This window comes from Artemia sp. Qi Xiang Cuo, chromosome 3 (assembly GCF_049724085.1).
Source record: "Artemia sp. Qi Xiang Cuo chromosome 3, ASM4972408v1, whole genome shotgun sequence".
Classification (NCBI taxonomy): domain Eukaryota; kingdom Metazoa; phylum Arthropoda; class Branchiopoda; order Anostraca; family Artemiidae; genus Artemia; species Artemia sp. Qi Xiang Cuo.
This window is the reverse complement of record NC_142796.1, coordinates 53,664,205-53,682,792: the sequence shown is the minus strand read 5'-3', so window position 1 is coordinate 53,682,792 and position 18,588 is coordinate 53,664,205. Positions and strand designations below refer to the sequence as shown.

Sequence of the window (18,588 nt, the reverse complement as noted above, 5' to 3'; positions counted from 1 at the left end):
CAAACATGCATGTTTCAGAGGTGATAAGTCACCTCTAGGTCTTCATTAATCTTAAACTTTCCAATTTAGTTTAGTCATGAAGGTGATAAGTCCATTCTAGGATAAAATTTATTTTAAAAAAAGCAAAGTTATCCGAGGGAAATAAAGAGCGAAGTTGAAACTTAAAACGGACAAAAATTATTACTTCACAGCCTATTCAACATATATCAATAAAGCTAGTACAAATAAATCAACCAATTACGTTTCCCCATGTTCCTAGGATTATAGAAAACTAGCAATTTACTGAAAACACAAAAGTCAAGTGTAAAAAACAGGAATATTGATTTGGGAGTCAAAAGTGAGTATGTAGCCTGACAACAATAAGCTAATCTTTAAAGTTTTTTATAGTCTTACACCAGTTGTGACATCAGTAACTTTCAATATACAGAAATATTGGATTGATTTATCAGGTAGCAGTTTGGTCTCGCCAGCTATAATACCAATAGTGAGTAATATACAATCTTAAATTGTAAAAAATATGCTGAAATATTACTTGAAATGAAGATCAAATAAGATATAATATGAACTCTGGAAATCTGGTTATTTCTCTCTATACAACAGTGGATTTCAAGCTATACAAATTCTAAAGCTAGTCAATATTCCTAATACTATCAAGATGGCTTTACTTTGAACTTGTCTACAAACTAATCAGAGCCAAAACATGCCCCTTTCAGAACCGAAACGAGAGCCAGTCATTGAACTGAGCCATTGTGTAGAAGTAATACCAAATTTAATGAAAAAAAAGCAACAATCCTAGAATACTTTATTTTTATTCTGTAAAAAGTGTCATTAATTAGTTTGCTTTTACTGTATCAAAACTCATATATTTTTTTGTGTTTTCAGTAAAGTAACAGTTTTCAATAATCCTAGAAACATGGGGAAACATAATTAATTGGTTTATTTGTACTAGTTTTAGTGATATATGTTAGATGGGCTGTGAAGTAATAATTTTTGTCTGTTTTAAGTTTCAACTTCGCTCTTTACTTCCCTTGGAAAACTTTGTTTTTTTTAAAATTAATCTTTGCTATTTTTTTTATATTAAAATTTGATGTAGAAGCAACGCCGCCATGATATTTTGTTTTTATTTATGCGGAGTTATTTTTGTTAGTTTTAATTTTAATGTCACTCCTTAGTTTCAGTTGAAAACTTATTTTTTAATATAATTTCTGATCATCACCGATCCAGCGGAGATAAGAAACCTCTAGAAAATACTGCAGAAAGAAATCTAGAAAGGACGTCACTTCCTTTAAATTACCGTCGTTAGAATTAGCACACAGTCCTCATCGCAGAATGAAGTTTGAAGGTTCAATTCAAAACTGTTGATCATTCAAGCTTAATTTTTGGTAGATTTTTAGTTGAAAGGTTTTTAGTTTTAGTGAACTTGTTTTCGCAATAATCATTTAATTTTAGGATTAGTAGGTGATTTATGAAACTTAATAAGAGGGCTTGGAGGGAGATTATGCGCCAGGGGTTCTTATAAACCTCTAGTTAAGGGCTTTGGACCATAATTATTACAATGATACCGTTTTATACTTCGAAGATTTTTAACTGAAGAAGTGCAGCACCAGAAGTTCTGTTTCAAGCGCTATATCTTACTACGGATTATAGAATTGATAAAAAGCACGTAGGTGTGAGTAATTTCAAATGAGCTATTAAACATGACTCTGAAAAGTTCTAGTAGCCCACTAGCCCCAGCTTTTCCACTTGAGACGAGGCACCAAAAGTGCCGTTTTTAATGCTATTTAGAACTTTCAGATGGTGGAATTTATAGGAAGAACGTAGATAATAGTAGGTATGACCAATATTTCTTTATATGAGCCATCAAAAATCTATGTACGATGTTCTGGTAGCCCGCTAGCCCCACCCTTTGAGAAATGACATAAAAAGTGCCTTTTTTCGTGCCATATGACACTTGCAGATGACGGAATTTATATAAGCCACGTATATATAAAAAATAGCTTTTGAATGAGCTCTTAAACATCTCTCTATGATGTTCTAGTAACCCGCTAGGCCTGGCAAAAAGGAGAAAAAAAAACCGTTTTAACGTTTTTTAACTTTTTGTTACTATGGGCTGTGGTTCACTCTTCAGTAGGTTGCAGCTAGTGCTTCAACCATAACAAGGAGTTTCTTAAAATTGTCCCAAGAAACTAGCTAACATTGACATCTGTGAGATCTAATAGAAGGTTGATTTTGTAAAAACCAAGTAAATATAAGTAATAGCTATTAATTGAGCCATTAAACATGTATCTGCTATGGTGTCGTAGCCTGCTAACGTTGCAGGAGCTTACTGGTGAGCAGACGATTTATGAAACTTACTAAGGGGACTGGGAGGGAGAGTGTACGGTAGGGGTTCTTGTAAACCTTCAATAAAGGGTTCTGGAACATAACTATTACAACAGTACTTGTTTTGTACTTCAGATCCTTTCCCCTCAAGTAGTGGCACGAAATGGGTTATTTTTAGTGCTATATTGTGCTTGTGAATGGTAGAATTGACAAAAAGCCCGCAGATATGAGCAATAGTTTTCAAATGAGCCATTAAACATAACTCTTAAAAGTTCTGCTAGCCCAATAGCCCCAGCATTTGAGACATGGCACCAACAGTGCCGGTTTAGTGTCATTTGGAACTTGCAGATGGTGGAATTTATAGGGAAAACGTAGATATGAGCAATATCTTTTATATGCGCTATAAAAAAATCTGTCTACGATATTCTGGTAGCCTGCTAGCGCCACCCCTTTAGAAATGGCACAAAAAGTGCCATTCTAGTGTCATATGGCACTGGCAGATGGCAGAAATTATAAAAAGCACGTAGATATAAGAAATAGCCTTTGAATGAGCCATTAAGCATCTCTATGATGTTCTGATAACCCACTAGGCCTGTTAAAAAAAAAGAAAAAGAAGGGAGGCTTATCATTGCTATCGATGCAAAAAAGTGATTTTCCTTATAGTTCCAGGAGGGGGGACTATAATTTCCCTGTACAAGGGTTTCGACCATACTGATTGAAATAGTACACGTTTCATTTTGATCTGACGTCATTTTCGATGGGTTTCAGGTTTTTTTTTTCGAAATCACCATAAATTTCTTTTCGCAGTAATCTTTTACTTTTAAGACGCACCGAAGTAATTGGTACCATTCCTGAGTCAATTTCAGATGGCATTTTTTTCACTACGCAGTTTTTTTTTTCAAAACGCGTTTTTTAACTTTTGGTTACTATGAGCTGTTGCTCGTTCTTTACTAGGTTGCAGCTCGGAAGGGATAAAAACTTAAAAAATCACATGCCACAATGGGACTAGTCCTTTATATTTCAAATTTTTCTACAAGCAGATTTGAGTAGATTCATTCGATTTATCGTGGAAATAAATTTTTAAAGGAAACCATATGTTCTGGATATTAAACAGTAACTTTTAGTATTCATCTTCCAATTTATTATTTAAATATATCTTCTTAGAGCATTTAAGATTTCATAACACAAGCTGGGCTAAATGCTTCAAGATTTAAGTGACTGACTACAAAAATAACACATGTGTATTCATTTTTTTTTTCTTCAGGGGGGGGGGGGAGAGGCTTAGCCCTGGCGCCAATCTGTGTTTTCTCTAGTAATTTTAGAATAATTCAAAGTAGCACCATGTTTATATTGGGAGGGATGAACCTCTTCTTAGTATTATCTGGGAGGGGATTTGACCCCTGCCATCAAGGGCACCAGCAGAAAATTTTCCAGGGGGGATGCCAAAATAGCAGTGGTGGTTGGGTGACAGGGAATATATTTCAGGATATTTTTTCGTAGGAATAAATTTATTTTTAAATACTTTTAGGAAAAAAGTCCCAAATAAAAAGAACAATTAAATTGCATGCAAAATGAAACAAAATAGGCCTACAGTAAATTTTAAACGACAAGGATTCCTGGCAAAGGGATCATTTTATTTAATCAGTAATATATTTAATTATTATGCATTTAAGCATAAAATAAAATCAAACTCAAACCAAAATTACAGAAAGATTTATTGCTTTGGTTGATTATAACAGATATTGACTTGCCTTTTTACAATTTCCTACGTCTTAGAATAGTTTACAGAAATAGTAGAGATGCTCAAAAATCATCCTGCCTGCATAGGTACCACGTTTTGATTTTGTAACGACAATGCAAAATCTACCTCTTTCATAACAGGACAATTCTCCCCCTCGAACCGAAATTCCTTACATATTCATATATTAAAAAAATAGAATAAAGAAAGAAAAACAAAATGTAAACTTACTATCTAGCTGTCAAACTGACCCTATTTCTTTCTGTTGTCCTATTCAATTAAATAAAATCTCAGGTTCAAAAAAAATTTCGTCACAAGACAATCTTATCAAATAGTTTTTAATAAAAAAACTGGAAGTAAAAATTGACTTGGACTAATATTCACAAAACTAAATATGGAATTCTCATGACAATTGATACACCAGCAGTATTGACTTTTTATGCTGAAAAAAAAACAAGTTTTTTTAACTGAAAGTAAGGAGCGACATTAAAACTTAAAACGAACAGAAATTACTCCGTATACGAAAGGAGCTGCCCCCTCCTCAGCCCCTCGCTCTTTACGCTAATTTTTTTTATTGTTTTAAAAACACACTTGTGAGACAGAGTCAAACTTTATCGTAAAGAGCGAAAGATTGAGGAGGGGGCAGCCTCTTTCATATACGGAATAATTTCTGTTCGTTTTAAGTTTTAATGTCGCTCCTTACTTTCAGTTAAAAAAACTTGTTTTTTTATTTAGTTTCTGAAATTTTTTGAGTTAATTTAACTTTTATTTTGGCTTACCGTACATGAATAATCAAAACCAAATTTGCATATTAATTTTACTTGTCCTTTGGCTAAATGGCTTTCAAGAAATTTTATTCTGACGTAACTTACAAATTAACTTACGTCACGAATTTCTATATTCGTATATTTTTATTACGTATATTAGGGGGTTCGCCCCCTAGTCAATACCTCGCTCTTTACGCTAAATTCAAATTTTGTTCCAATTCTTTAAGAATGAACCCTTAATCACAAAGGCCGTTAGTTAGAATAAATAATGTAAACATTGGGCAAAGTTCATAACTTGCAGACCTTCCCCCGGGGACTGTGGGGGGATTAAGTCATCCTCAAAGACATAGTTATTGTATTTTTGACCATGCTGAACAAAATGGTTATCTCAAAATTTTGATCGGATGACTTTGGGAAAAAATGAGCGTGGGAGGGGTCCTAGTTGCCCTCCTTTTTTTTGGTCACTTAAAAAGGGCACTATAACTTTTACTTTCCGTTCGAATGAGCCCTCCCACGATATTTTAGGACCACTGGTTCGATACGATCACCCCTGGAAAAAAAAAAACAAATAAACACGCATCCGTGATCTTTCTTCTGGCAAAAAATACAAAATTCCACATTTTTTCAGATAGGAGCTTGAAACATCTTTAGTAGGGTTCTGTGATACGCTGAATCTGATGGTGTTATTTTCATTAAGGTTCTATGATTTTTAAGGGGTTTTTCCCCCTTTTTTTTAAAATAAGGCAAATTTTCTCAGGCACGTAACTTTTGATTGGTTAGACTAAACTTGATGAAACTATATACTTGAAATCAGCATAAAAATTTGATCCTTTTGATATATCTATTGGTATCAAAATCTGTTTTTTAGAGTTTGGTTTCTATTGAGCCGGGTCGCTCCTTACTTACAGTTCGTTACCACGAGCTGTTTGATTCTAAATATATAAAATTCTTTCAGTTTATTGTTACCCACTCAAAACCAAAAACCTGAGAAAATTTGCTCGATTTTCGAAAAAAAAGGAAACACCCCCAAAGAAGCAAGCGATCCTATTGAAAATCCCTTTATAAGGTACGGTACATCATATCAGAGAACTCTACCGTAGAGGTTTCAAGCTCAAATTTTCAAAATGTGGAATTTTGCATTTTTTTTTCAAAAAAAAAAAAATCGTCGCATGTTTGCATGGTTTTTTTTCTCAGGGTCAGTGGCGTCGTTTTGGAGGGGCAAGGGGGATAGATGCCCCCATAATTTGGAGAAAAACTATTATATAGCCTGTGCCCCTTGACTCTCCGGATGTAGACCCCTCTTGCCCCCTCTTCCCAATAAAATGCTGGAGCTACGCCCCTGTTCAGAGGCTATTGTATCAAACCGAAGGTCCAAGATAATGGGGAGGGAGCACATTCAAACGTAACTTTAAAGCTCTTTTTTAAGTGACCATACAGATTGGGCGAGGGTAAAGTCTTGTTTTCTGCCATTTTACGGTACCAAACTACGAATTTACCCCGAAGAGGACGAATTTTCAATCAATTTAAAATTCTGAGAAGCTAACTGACTTCAAAGCATCAAAAACTATATTTTAGGCTTCCGAGTTGCAAAAGAAGTACTGCCAAACGGTGCCAGAACTGCATTCAACCAAGTTGATTCGCTTTATTTGAAATGAAATTAGGCTACGTTTGATGATCTGTAATTGTGTATCAGCTATAATGAGGGAGGAGTAATTGTTTAGGTGAGGTAGGGTAGATTCCTAAAAAGATACATTTTAATTGACAACCTGCTTACTCTTCATGAGGCTTCTGATAAATGTTGAAAGAGGTAGGGGAGAGTAGGAATTTATTAAAATATTCCTATATACAGCTAAAATGTTACATTCCCATATCTACCAGCACAGAGGTAGAAAAGGCAAGGCAGGTTATAATCAGCCCCGCCAGAAAATTTCTTTCGGGTGGCAAATACTGACAAGAACTTAGTTTTCAGCATGTATAGAAGATCGAAAGTCTCACAGAATTTTCATCTATACAAACAATAATACTCCTTTTCATCCAACCGAAATTCTTCAGTGGTAATATTAACAAGGACTTTTTACCAAAATTACTATTCATCGCCAATTTTTTTTAAGTTTATTCAAATTTTATCCAAAATTGAAATTGCAAATTTAAACGCACGACGGTGCTAATCAACGTACATTTATGGATTTACACTAACAGCAATTAAACAGGGATTTAAGGGACTGGTACCTCAAATTATATCTTGGTTATACCTGAGTATGATTTGGAAATCAATCAGAAATTAAATAAAATAAACGGGCTTTTCAACTGAAAGCAAGGAAAAGATACCTATTAGAACAGATTATTCTTTTTATGAGGGAGACTGTCTCCTTTTTAGCTCCTTACTCTTTACTATGAAGTTTGGTTTTTTTTGCTAAGTTTTAAAGAAAATTTGTAATAAAAAAAAAAAAGATTTTTAAAGCATTTGAGAACTTTTGTTTAATGAGAAAGGTGTTGAGAAGGGAGGGGGGCAGTCCCCCTTATATACAGAATAATTTATATTTGTTTTAAGTTTTAAATTTACTCCTTATTTTAGTCGAAAAACCTTTTCTATTTATTTAATAAAATTTCATGTAAAGTTTTATGAATGCAATACTTTTGGTAACGCAGAAAAAACGATCAATATTTCAATGATCTCTGTTTGAATTTTGATGGCTAATTAAACAGTTCGTGGTAACGAACTGTAAGTAAGGAGTGGGCCGGCTCAATAGTAACCGAAACTAAAATAAGTGAATTTTTTAAAACAATAGATATGTCAAAAGAATTGGATTATTATGCTGATTCCAAATATATAAATTTCATTAAGTTTAGATTTACCCATCAAAAATTACGAGCCTGAGAAAATTTGTCTGATTTTTGAAAAAAGGGAAAAAGACCCCATCGAAGTCATAGAATTTTAATGAAAATCATAGCATCAGATTCAGTATATCAAAGAATCCTACTGTAGAGGTTTCAAGCACATATCTTCAAAAATGTTGAATTTTGTAAATTTTGCCAGAAGAAAGATCACGGATGCGTGTTTATTTGTTTGTTGTTGTTTTTGACAGAATTTTTTGCCAGAATTAATTTTGCCAGAAGAAAGATCACGGATGCGTGTTTATTTGTGTGTTGTTGTTTTTGCAAGAATTTTTTGCCAGAATTAATTTTGCCAGAAGAAAGATCACGGATGCGTGTTTATTTGTTTGTTGTTGTTTTTGCCAGAATTGTTTGCCAGAATTAATTTTGCCAGAAGAAAGATCACGGATGCGTGTTTATTTGTTTGTTGTTGTTTTTGCCAGAATTTTTTGCCAGAATTAATTTTGCCAGAAGAAAGATCACGGATGCGTGTTGCTCCTTTTCATCCAAGTTGTAAGTTGTTTTCCTTGTGTTTTCTATGATTATACTAAGTTTCTTTGGTTGAATTTTATCAACAGTTAGGCTCTTATACTTTCGTTATTGACAAGGATCGTTATTTACTTACCATTCATTACTATAAAGTCATTAATTTTTTTTTTTTTTTTTTTACTCCAACCAATTTATATAGAAAAAAAGTTCGTTGAAAACTGGAAAGGGGTCACTCAGTCACAAATTAGAACCTATATTTTCTTTATTAAGGGTCAAAATCTATTGGCAGGCAGCCAACAATGGAGCGAAACACATTTTTTCCATGGTTTTTCCCTATTCTACTCTCTTTCCTTTGGTTTTCTTATAATTACTTTATAGTTCCAAATTCCCAAGGGGAGCATGGCCCCTTGCCTCCCCTGCCGGCGCCCATGCCTGCTACATTTTCTCCTTGTATTCTACATTCTTTAGCAAAAGTTAATAATTTTAAGATAGACACGATTAAACAGGGGTAGTAAGATATTTTTGGAACACATTATTAGCATGGCTATCCTAGAGTGATAAACCAAAGGAACAATACAAACCATACAATAGACATTAAATCAGCTACTTGTCGATTATACTTAACCACATCTAGTTGAAAGCATTGACCTCTTATCCACAGTGAAAGTACAATTCAAATTACAAAAGAAACAAACACTGTAGGTTTACCTAGTTTTTCTATTATTTAAACCACAGACAAAATATGTGATAAGACTGATATAACATGAGTTTTCGAAAAATTAATTGCTATTTTTAAGGTAACCGGAAACAGGAGATTTTTATGAGAAGAGTAGCTTACAACTATCTATGGAAATTAATCTTGTTTTTGGTTTACTCTCAGTTGCCCACTTTCAAACATCGTTTGCACGATGTGGTAGTGGTACACACTTATTGTAGGATACTGGCACGTATCCAGGAAAGAGCGTAGCATGAAGAGCTAGGGAGCGATTGAGCTGTGCAACGCGTGCTGGAGCTCAAAGATACAAAGACATTGGTAGAGAGTGCGCAATCCAGTGGCATCATCAATCTAAGAAAGTTTGTAAGATAAATACATTGTTTGCTTGTTTTTTTCTATAGTAAAAATAGTTCTGATAATTGTCAACCAATAAGGATTTATATCTCTGCGTTTTTTTGCCCTTTTTTTTAGATACGCAATTACTATGAATTTAAATTTAGGACAATGGCATTGACCATCCACCATAATTGATTAGTTCAAAAAAGCTTTTCCCCGACCCTAAAGCTCGCAGATTGAACGAATGATAAACACATTCTATCTGGTTCATTTGACCTTGAAGAGGCCAAGTAAATCAAACCAAGAAGAAGGCTAGCTGTAAGTATGTCAAGGGTGTTTGATGGGAATCTAGCATTCATTTTCAATTCTAGGTTTTAATAGATTTTTCTTTGTTTACATTTCAAAATCAGTTTTTCAATGTTTTAAAACGGATTATTTTTAATTCAACTTTTTTTTGTTCAATTTGGTTTCAACTTTTGGGCGATCTTCTAGAATTATAATTAAGAATTTTGTTCTTCTTGTAATCAAAAATTGTTTTTCCGTATCTTAATTCTTTGCACTGGTAACAGCTTAACAGAAGTCTTTGTCGAAATTTCTCGTTTGTTTACTGTTTCATCCCACTGACTGAAATTGAAATTATTTGCCTTTTTTTTTGTTTCATCATTTTGTCAAACCGTCGAAGTTTTGGAACTTATTTTGTAGGTCTTGTTCCAAAACGAAAATTCAACTGTGCTGACAAAAATAAATCAAATAACAGTAATCTATCTTTCACCATCCTACTCAGCTCCCAGCTTTCACAACTTGCTAAGATTGGGCAAGAAGAACACCGTAAGGTACCCCAAAAGAATGGTGGTTGTGTCTACTGAGAGCTTTTATCCATATTAATTCTCGATTCTCTTTGTCCATAACTTCTTTCCCTTTTGCAATCCATTTTTTTTCACCTCCATAATATGTTTATTGTAAAATTCTTATTTTTTTGGGGATGGGGACAGAAGATACCCAAACACAAAAACTTACCCATACCAAAGCTCACTCACCTATTTTTTCCGTTGTACCCCCCCCCCCACAAAATATACATTAAAAAAAGTTTCTCCTATATTTCCTTTTAACTTGCCTGTTTTAGCTCAATATGTTGCAAATCCCTTAATATATATATATATATATATATATATATATATATATATATATATATATATATATATATATATATATATATATATATATATATATATATATATATATATATATATATATATATATATATATATATATATATATATATATGGCGGGGAGGGGGCACTGAATCCATGAGATTTTGCCCTTGAGACTCTCAGCTCATCTCCCTTCCAAACTCACTCAATTTCTTTGATTGTCCATTTAATTCACCTTTTTCTTATGTTGCCTTGAGTGGCCCCACCTCCCAAAAAATGAAATTCTTACAGTCATTTATTATATAACATCTTTTAACTCACCTATTTTCATTCTATATTTAACTCAATATATTGTGAGAACATGGGAAGTTTTTGGGGGACAAGGGCACTCAAACCCAGAAAGCTAAACGATGTGTTTATTATACCCACTTATGCAAAGCAGAATAAAATCAGCTGAGGGATACTTTTAAATGATTACCACTTGCAATTTTTGGAAAGGTAGATAATACGGTGACCACTGTGAATATACAGTGAATCACGAATATAGTATTTTATTTCACACACAAGATTAACATTTGATCTTCGTAGATATTATTAACTTAATAACATGTTACTTTCACCATAACTCTAAGCGTTTCACTAATAACCTCTCATCATGCGAGGGAAATGTGACTATACTCCTAAAAAAGAAGGTCATTTAAGTCAGTAATTCCATAAAAAAGATCATTGTAGTTATATTAATGCCACCTATGGCGAAAATGTAATTTACTGTTTCTGTGAGAAACACTGTCTTTCCCGTAATTTATCAATTTTGGGCTTATTATCATATTAATGTTGTTGTTACAGTTTTCATGTTATAGAAACCCAGCCTGTTCTTCATTACAACTATATAATATATTTTGCAATAAAATAAAAGACGTTGTTACCAAGAACCTTCACAGGGGAGGGATCTAAGGACCCATCCCAGCCCCCCTCCTCCCTTGGCAAAATGACAAATCTAACTTTTCTTAAATTTTCGTGCACGTTTTGTTCTAATTATTGAACAAATCTATTTTTACATTACCCCTCCCCCCCCCCCAAATATATATATATATATATATATATATATATATATATATATATATATATATATATATATATATATATATATATATATATATATATATATATATATATATTAATGCCCCACCCCGTAATTGCCGTAATTGCCAACTACATAATTGCCTGTTCGTGACTGCATTGATGTTAGGTAAGTTTTGATATGATGTTAATGTAATGTAATGTCACGTAAAGAGAAGATCTACCAAGTAGACAACTTCACTTACCTGTTTACCACTGTTAGTAAGGATGTTAGATTCAGAAGATGCGGAAGTTATTGATGCATAACAAACATTGGTCATTCTTTGCCACCTGCTTTACATCTCAGATCACTATTTCTCCCCCACATGTGACACAGTTCTACTAGACCTCACCTCCTCATACCATGCATGGCAAATTTAGCACTACGAGTGGCTTGCGCCACCTGGTGTACATTATTAGTGGAAGTGGGTTATCCCTCACTGTTCTTATTTGGAAACTTATTCTAACCTTATCAGTCATGCTGTATTTTAAACAAGGTCCTAGTAGAATTCAACCTCTTCTTTTCAAGTAAAACCTAAACTTAACTACCTTGAGCCCACTTCCCCTTAAAAATTCAGAATGGCACCTATGGGAAAAAGTAGATAATATCAGTAACGATTTGTAAATTAAATAATAAAAAAGAAGTTACTGCGTAATAAGTAAGAAGTTAAAATAATAATAAGGGAAATAAATAAATACAATGATTTGCACTACTACATCCTGACAAATATTTTAAATTGTGAAGTAGAAAATCCTCAGATGAACAACCCATTCAAACACTATTTACTTTGTGGCTAGTATTATGGCTTAAACCTGTCAAATATTTTTTGGGCCTCCAAGAATTGAGGAAGCATAACAAAGGCTTAAGGGTTTATTCAGTTTTGGTAGGAGTCCAAGTCTTTGTAGAGGAGAGGGGCAACTAAAAAATCCTGGTACTTATGCATAATAACTAAACCAGCGCTATACACGAAAGAAGTCAAGTTTGGTTAATGCTAATGAAATAAAATAGGATGAATATATAATAGTTTAGAAACAAATTTGGGCTATATATTTTCACATTAGGGGGAGGGATGGGGGGGGGTAAAGCATATCATATATTGGTACTTGTGCATTATACTTTACACTGTGCTATAAACTGTACAAGCCAACCAGGCAAGGAGACCCTTCAAACGGGTATTTGCTATCTAAATTGATTGCAAAGCGTGGTTTCTTATTTTTTTTTCTGGTTTAGGGGGGGGGTAGCTACCTAGGTTAGGTTAGGTTACGTATTAATATATTCTAAGCTATACCCTCACCCCCATAATATGCAAATATATAACCCAAATTTGTTTCTAAACTATTATATATTCATCCTATTTTATTTCATTAGCGTTGACCAAACTTGACTTTTGTCGTGTGTAGAGTACAATGCATAAGTACCCATACTTTAAATACGTAACCTAACCTAACGTAGGTACCTCCCCCCCAGTGAACCTCAAAAACAATTGTTTAAATACTGTTAACTCCATGAGAAACAACGCTTTGCAATCAATTTAGGTCTTGCAAATAGCCGTTTGACGGTTTTTTTCGGGTTTCGTGTCTGGTTTCCTAGTACAGTTTATAGCGCTGGTTTAGTTATAGTGCATAAGTACCAAAATCCTTTAATAGTTTTTTGATTATGACAAGTTTTGACAAGCGTTTATTGGATCGCTATAGTATGTCTTTGTTTTTATAACTATAACTTAAGATATTTTTTATCTATTGTTTATGAGTTAGTGTTTAAATAGTACGTTCCAAATCCTTCATAGGCCATAGAAACTTTGTGGGGATAAGTGTCTTGTATTTGCTGTGTGATTTTTGCTTTTTGTTGGAAAACATATCTTGTCTAAAAACCCTCTGCACAATAAAGTGAAATACCTCAAATTTGTCAAATTCAGATATTTTGAATTGAGATCAATTGAATAGCTGCCTGAAATTTTGACTTCGTAACATATGACTGAATCTACTGCTACACTATGAGCGGCAGAGTAGACACAATTCCCATCATATCAAGTTCAAAGGACCTCTTAGGAAAACGCATGCTCAAAAAGGCACATTTTGGCATTTATGACCACTTACTTGTTTAAAAAAAATAATGAAAAATTTTCAGTGCAATTACAAAACTTAGATAATTGGTACGCCAACAAAAAAAAACAAAACATTTTGTCATAAAAATAAACCTCCGTTTAAAACGGACCTCCATTTAGACTGAACAGTTAGTTCAAGCAATGAATGCAAGGGCGGATCCAGGATTTTTTTTTCGGGGGGGGGGGAAGGGGTTTACTAATTTTTGAATTTTTCGGGGGGAGGTTTACTAATTTTTGACTCAGTTTTCGACTAATTATACTGATTTTTACCTAGGTTTTACTAATTTATGACTTATTTTCGACTCGGTCAAAAATTTGGGGGGGGGGGGTTCAAACCGGGTAAACCCCCCCCCCTCCCCTCTGATAAGGCCTTGAATGAATGCAAAGCTTATGCTTGAGAAATGGGCCCAACGTGGAAGTGTAATGTCATCATAAAACTCTTTTACTAGGGTCTTTTTCATTCACTCTAAGGCATCAAGGGCATCAAAATAAAACATCCCCCCCTTCTTGACTCATCTGAAGTCTAATTATACAGGAGAACCCCAATTTTCTAAGATTTTTATTTTGGTTATTGCTGAATTATAAGATTTAAGGGAAGTTCCACAATTTTTTCAGTGTCACTATGTTGAATCGTAAAAATAAATTAGCAAAATCAATTAGTTAGATTTGACAATACTTTTGGTGGTAAAAACTAAACACTAACAATCTGTTGAATCCAAACTATAATCTACATCTTCAATACCAAGCTATAGCTTCTTAATCTGTCTGACGCCCTAAACTTTATCTAATTTGTTTGCTTATGTTTCACCCATTTTTTTTCCCATTTGGTGTCCGATGCTGCCAAAACCCGCTAAACTGCAAAGTTGTGTTTTTTTTTATTGATTGATGTGTCTGTTCTTCTAACTTTTTAAGGTATATATGGTTGTAGAAGTTTTCACTTAACCAGTTCAAACAATCACATTTCGTTTTTACTATTCTTGATACTTTAAGTACTTCAAAAAACTAAAAAACTTTTTCGCATGCTGCCAAATGGCCTACTGCACAGGTACTGATTTCCTGGCTCTCTGCCGTGGACCGGGAATGCAATGCTTGTTTGGGGGTAAATAATCCGAGGCTTAGCGTGTTTTCCCACCTCAGATTTCTCCAGGTACCCATTTGGAGCTGGCTCGACTCTTGCCTGAGCTTACAGAGTCGCACCGCTGACTCCCGTTCCATAACCACCCCCCCCCCTGGATCCGACACTTCATACAAAGAAAATTCTGCATCGCATTGTTGAAAAATGAAGTTGAATTTTCCGTAAGTCGGGGCGAAATAAATAACTATGAACAATTCATAAGGATAAGTCTGTAATATTTGAGACCTTGCAGCATATGCAAAACCTGGTGAGGTAACAAGCGACACCACAACTCGAACCCCCATCCTTACGGACAAAGGATATCAGAGCCAGCGTGCTAACCACTCCGCTAGGATGGCTCGAACGCCCCTACGCACTTAAGGGGGGGACATATAGTGTTTGGCAAATAAAATTGAGATCGTTGGCGAAAAGCTAGTATATCTTTTCATACAAACTTATTAGTCCCTCCTTAAGTGCAACATAAAAGCAGTTATTAAGCGCCTCAACCGGTTTGTCGTAAAATAAATATTTGTCAAGTGTTAAAATATAATGTTTGTTACAACACAAGGAAAAATATTATACATTGCAGGCAATGGAGTCATAAATTATCTTAAATATAGTCTTTCATTTTACAATATATCCGCTCTACATCAAAATTTTTGATAAAAACTGAACTATTACACCCTAAGAGAATGAACAACGTTTTGAAGTCCCTTGTATATAGGTGATAAAGTAAAAATCAGGTCAAACTGACAAAAGACTAAAATTGAATGCAATATCTTTCAAGGGCATTTAACCGCATTATAGTCTAATTTCTGTGGTTTCTAAACTTGCAAACAAAACCGTACTGCATAATTATTAACTAATATTTAATCTTGGGAACCTTATTAATTTGTAAAACTAGCATAGCTTTGTTATTATATCAAAACCTTCAGATTGTTTAAGAATATAATTATCTTTTTTTAAGGTCCATATCCTCTCATATGGCTTCGTCAATTGATACTTTGGAAAACATAGTTGTCTACATTAATTTACATCTATTACTTTATGTAATAATAATTACATAAATTACTTTATTTATGTTAAAGCTATGTTTACTATACATAAATAATTACTTTATTTATATCAGAGTCATATTACTTTTGGACATGTATTGTATCCTCGTTTAGGTGCAGTTTAATTTTGTGCAGCTCTTAGCTACATTTATACGAATATGTCGAATAAAAAAAGGAAGTTTTCTGTCGTCAAAAGTCTAACTATAAATTTGTTAAGCAAAATAACGACATTCCGTTCATTCCGTGGTCTAGAATATGAAAATTTCATCTCAAGATTTATGCCAAAAACACTTCACTGTAGCCTTTAGATAAGCCTAGTGCTTCCCAGTCCCCAAACATTATGGCTTCCTTTTGAGGAGGAGGGGGGGGGGGTCTGTACATGGTTCTATAAGAGACCCTGTAAATTATCTTAAGTAATTTTGATAACTGTTATCTGTGACTTAATTTTAAATTTTACTAAGGGTCTGTCCGAAATCTGCATGTTTCAGGGAACTGTTTCTTAGCACTAAACGAATACCACCACAAAACATCCAACAACACTTTTTACATGCATTGTTCACATGCATCAGATATCAACATATTTTACATGTTTTACATGTCTGTAATTGAAAATTTGCACAAGGATTAAAAATATTTATGGTGAAAATAGTCAGTTTAAAATAAAAGAGTTAAAGATAGGAGGTTTTTGAACTATTTTTCAAAGTTCAAAAGGAATGGGCAAATTAATTGAATCGTGAATTAACGATTTGATGCCTGGCACGGAGTAAAAAAGCGTTATTTTCTTAGGATTGGGTTCCTTTAGACCTCCTCACAACCCCTTCATTCCCAGGTGTTTGAGGATACAAATTTCTTACTCTGATTCTCACCCCGTAACGTAACCATAGTTAACTTTAATTATAAAAAATTACATCGACAGTCTTAAGAATAACCCTAGTCTTTTTGGAAACAAGTTTTTGAATTAAATTAGATTTGGAATATTCAAATAATCCGATGTTATTCTTTTTCAGAAGCTATATGAATTCCTGAGGACCCAGACCCGAAGCTGGAAATACTTTTGAGGTCTACAAAATTGTACTCCTTGGGGAATCACGTGTCCCCTAGTAGTCATATTCTTATCTCAAAATAGTTTCTTTTTTTAAATGCATGAGCTGGATCTCAAAATAAGAGGGAAGAAATAACCTGAGAGACAGTCAAAGACCAAGAAAAGGGAACTACTCCTAACCAAAGAAATGTCTAGCAAACAAAAACATTCCACTAATTATCTCTTTCTTAGAAATGAAAAAACTCTTAAAATTAAAAACAAAGCATAGATATAGTATTTACACGTTCTGAAACCTCTTTTTGTTATACAATAAAGGATTCATTAATAAGAGTTGTTTTATTTGGACAAACTGTAAAAAAAAAGTTAGTCATTACTGAAACCTAAATATGCAAAATGTAGGGTTGTAACTAAATAATAAAAAGTAAAGTATCAACTTAGAAAGCGGAAGCTCATTCTAGGTTCATTTATATGAGTCTAAAATTTAGCTGACTATGCTCAATTAGCGACTAAAAATTTGTCTGAATATTCCATTACGAAACTATAAGCGGCGATGAATTGGATATTCAATTTACTTTTGAATTATCTTGCAGTAGTAGATTATTTCAAAGAACCATGCCAAAAATTTGGTAAATTTCTAGGCAAGGGGCTTTCTTGCTATTTTGGAAAATAGCTGAGTAAGGTGAATGAAACTTTCAGGAATGTTTCCATGAGAGTATATTGAGCAATGGCGTCGACTGGGAGGGGAGGTGTGGCCCTAGTTTTTTACCTATCTCCCTTGAATTTGACAAATATGTTCTTTTTTTGGGAGGGGGGACGTTTTTTCATTAAAAATTTCTGTTCTATGATATTTCCATTAATAAAATAAAAAATGCGACAAATTTCCTCTCTAGAATTTGAAAAATTCGTTTTGCCTCCGTCTCCCAGTTTTAATGAATTGATGCCACTAGTTTTGAGCTCATAACATTGCTAAATTCTGAATATAAGGATTCAGAAATTTTTTTCATAAATTGGAAAAAAAATCCTATTTTGGCTTAAAATCCTACTCAAGCCATTAGAATCATGTTTTAAAAACTGAGTGTCAAACCAAAATTAAGAAAAACATAATTTTTTGATAAGTTAGGATAGGTAGAAATGGAGATAAGAATAAGGCTGGAGTTCCTAGCACAATGATTTTCAAAAATAGTAAAAAGCCCTCAAGTAGAAACTAACCAAAAATTTTTTTAAATTAGGGGGCTGCGCTGGTTCGTAGAGGAGGGGCGTCCTTATTTATTAAAAACCCTTGTAACCAAAATAATTCAAGTTATTTTGCCCAAAAAAAACTTACCTAAAAGACATTTTTTTATAATCCTCGATGTATTTGGTTAAACCCTTTGATAAGATCCCTTATTTCAGTCACCTAACGAAAATATTTCTGATTAGGGAGACGCAACCTGGACACGCGTGTCGACGCCGAAGACGCGGTTCTGTTTATCATAACCAATCAGAAGCGAGAAAGGTCGGATCAATTCAAAGGCAACATACCCGGTATACAATTTCTAATTAACAGTATTTAAGGATTATGCATGATTGAATTATTATTTGACAGGTTTGCCTGTAATGTTCAAACTTCCATATCCGTCAGTTAAGCGGTTACCCACTTGGATGTGGCAATCGCCACACATGGGAGAAGCGTGCCAAGCGTGTATGAGGTGTACCATAGGTGGCATAAAGAAGCTTGGCATGGTGGGAGCGTACCATACGGGGCGAAACAAGTGTCACTCC

The 18,588-nt window shown here is 33.9% G+C and overlaps 1 protein-coding gene across 1 annotated transcript in view; it reads right to left on the bottom strand.

Moving 5' to 3' along the window:
- The window catches only part of LOC148954273 (uncharacterized), an 88,284-nt gene extending 70,065 nt beyond the window's left edge, over positions 1-18,219 (bottom strand). The window contains exon 1 of the mRNA XM_089086153.1: positions 18,152-18,219. Within this exon, the coding sequence (XP_088942279.1) occupies positions 18,152-18,162 (11 nt within the window). The 5' untranslated portion in view covers positions 18,163-18,219. The remainder of the gene's footprint in view (positions 1-18,151) is intronic.
- Positions 18,220-18,588: the final 369 nt, after the last annotated feature.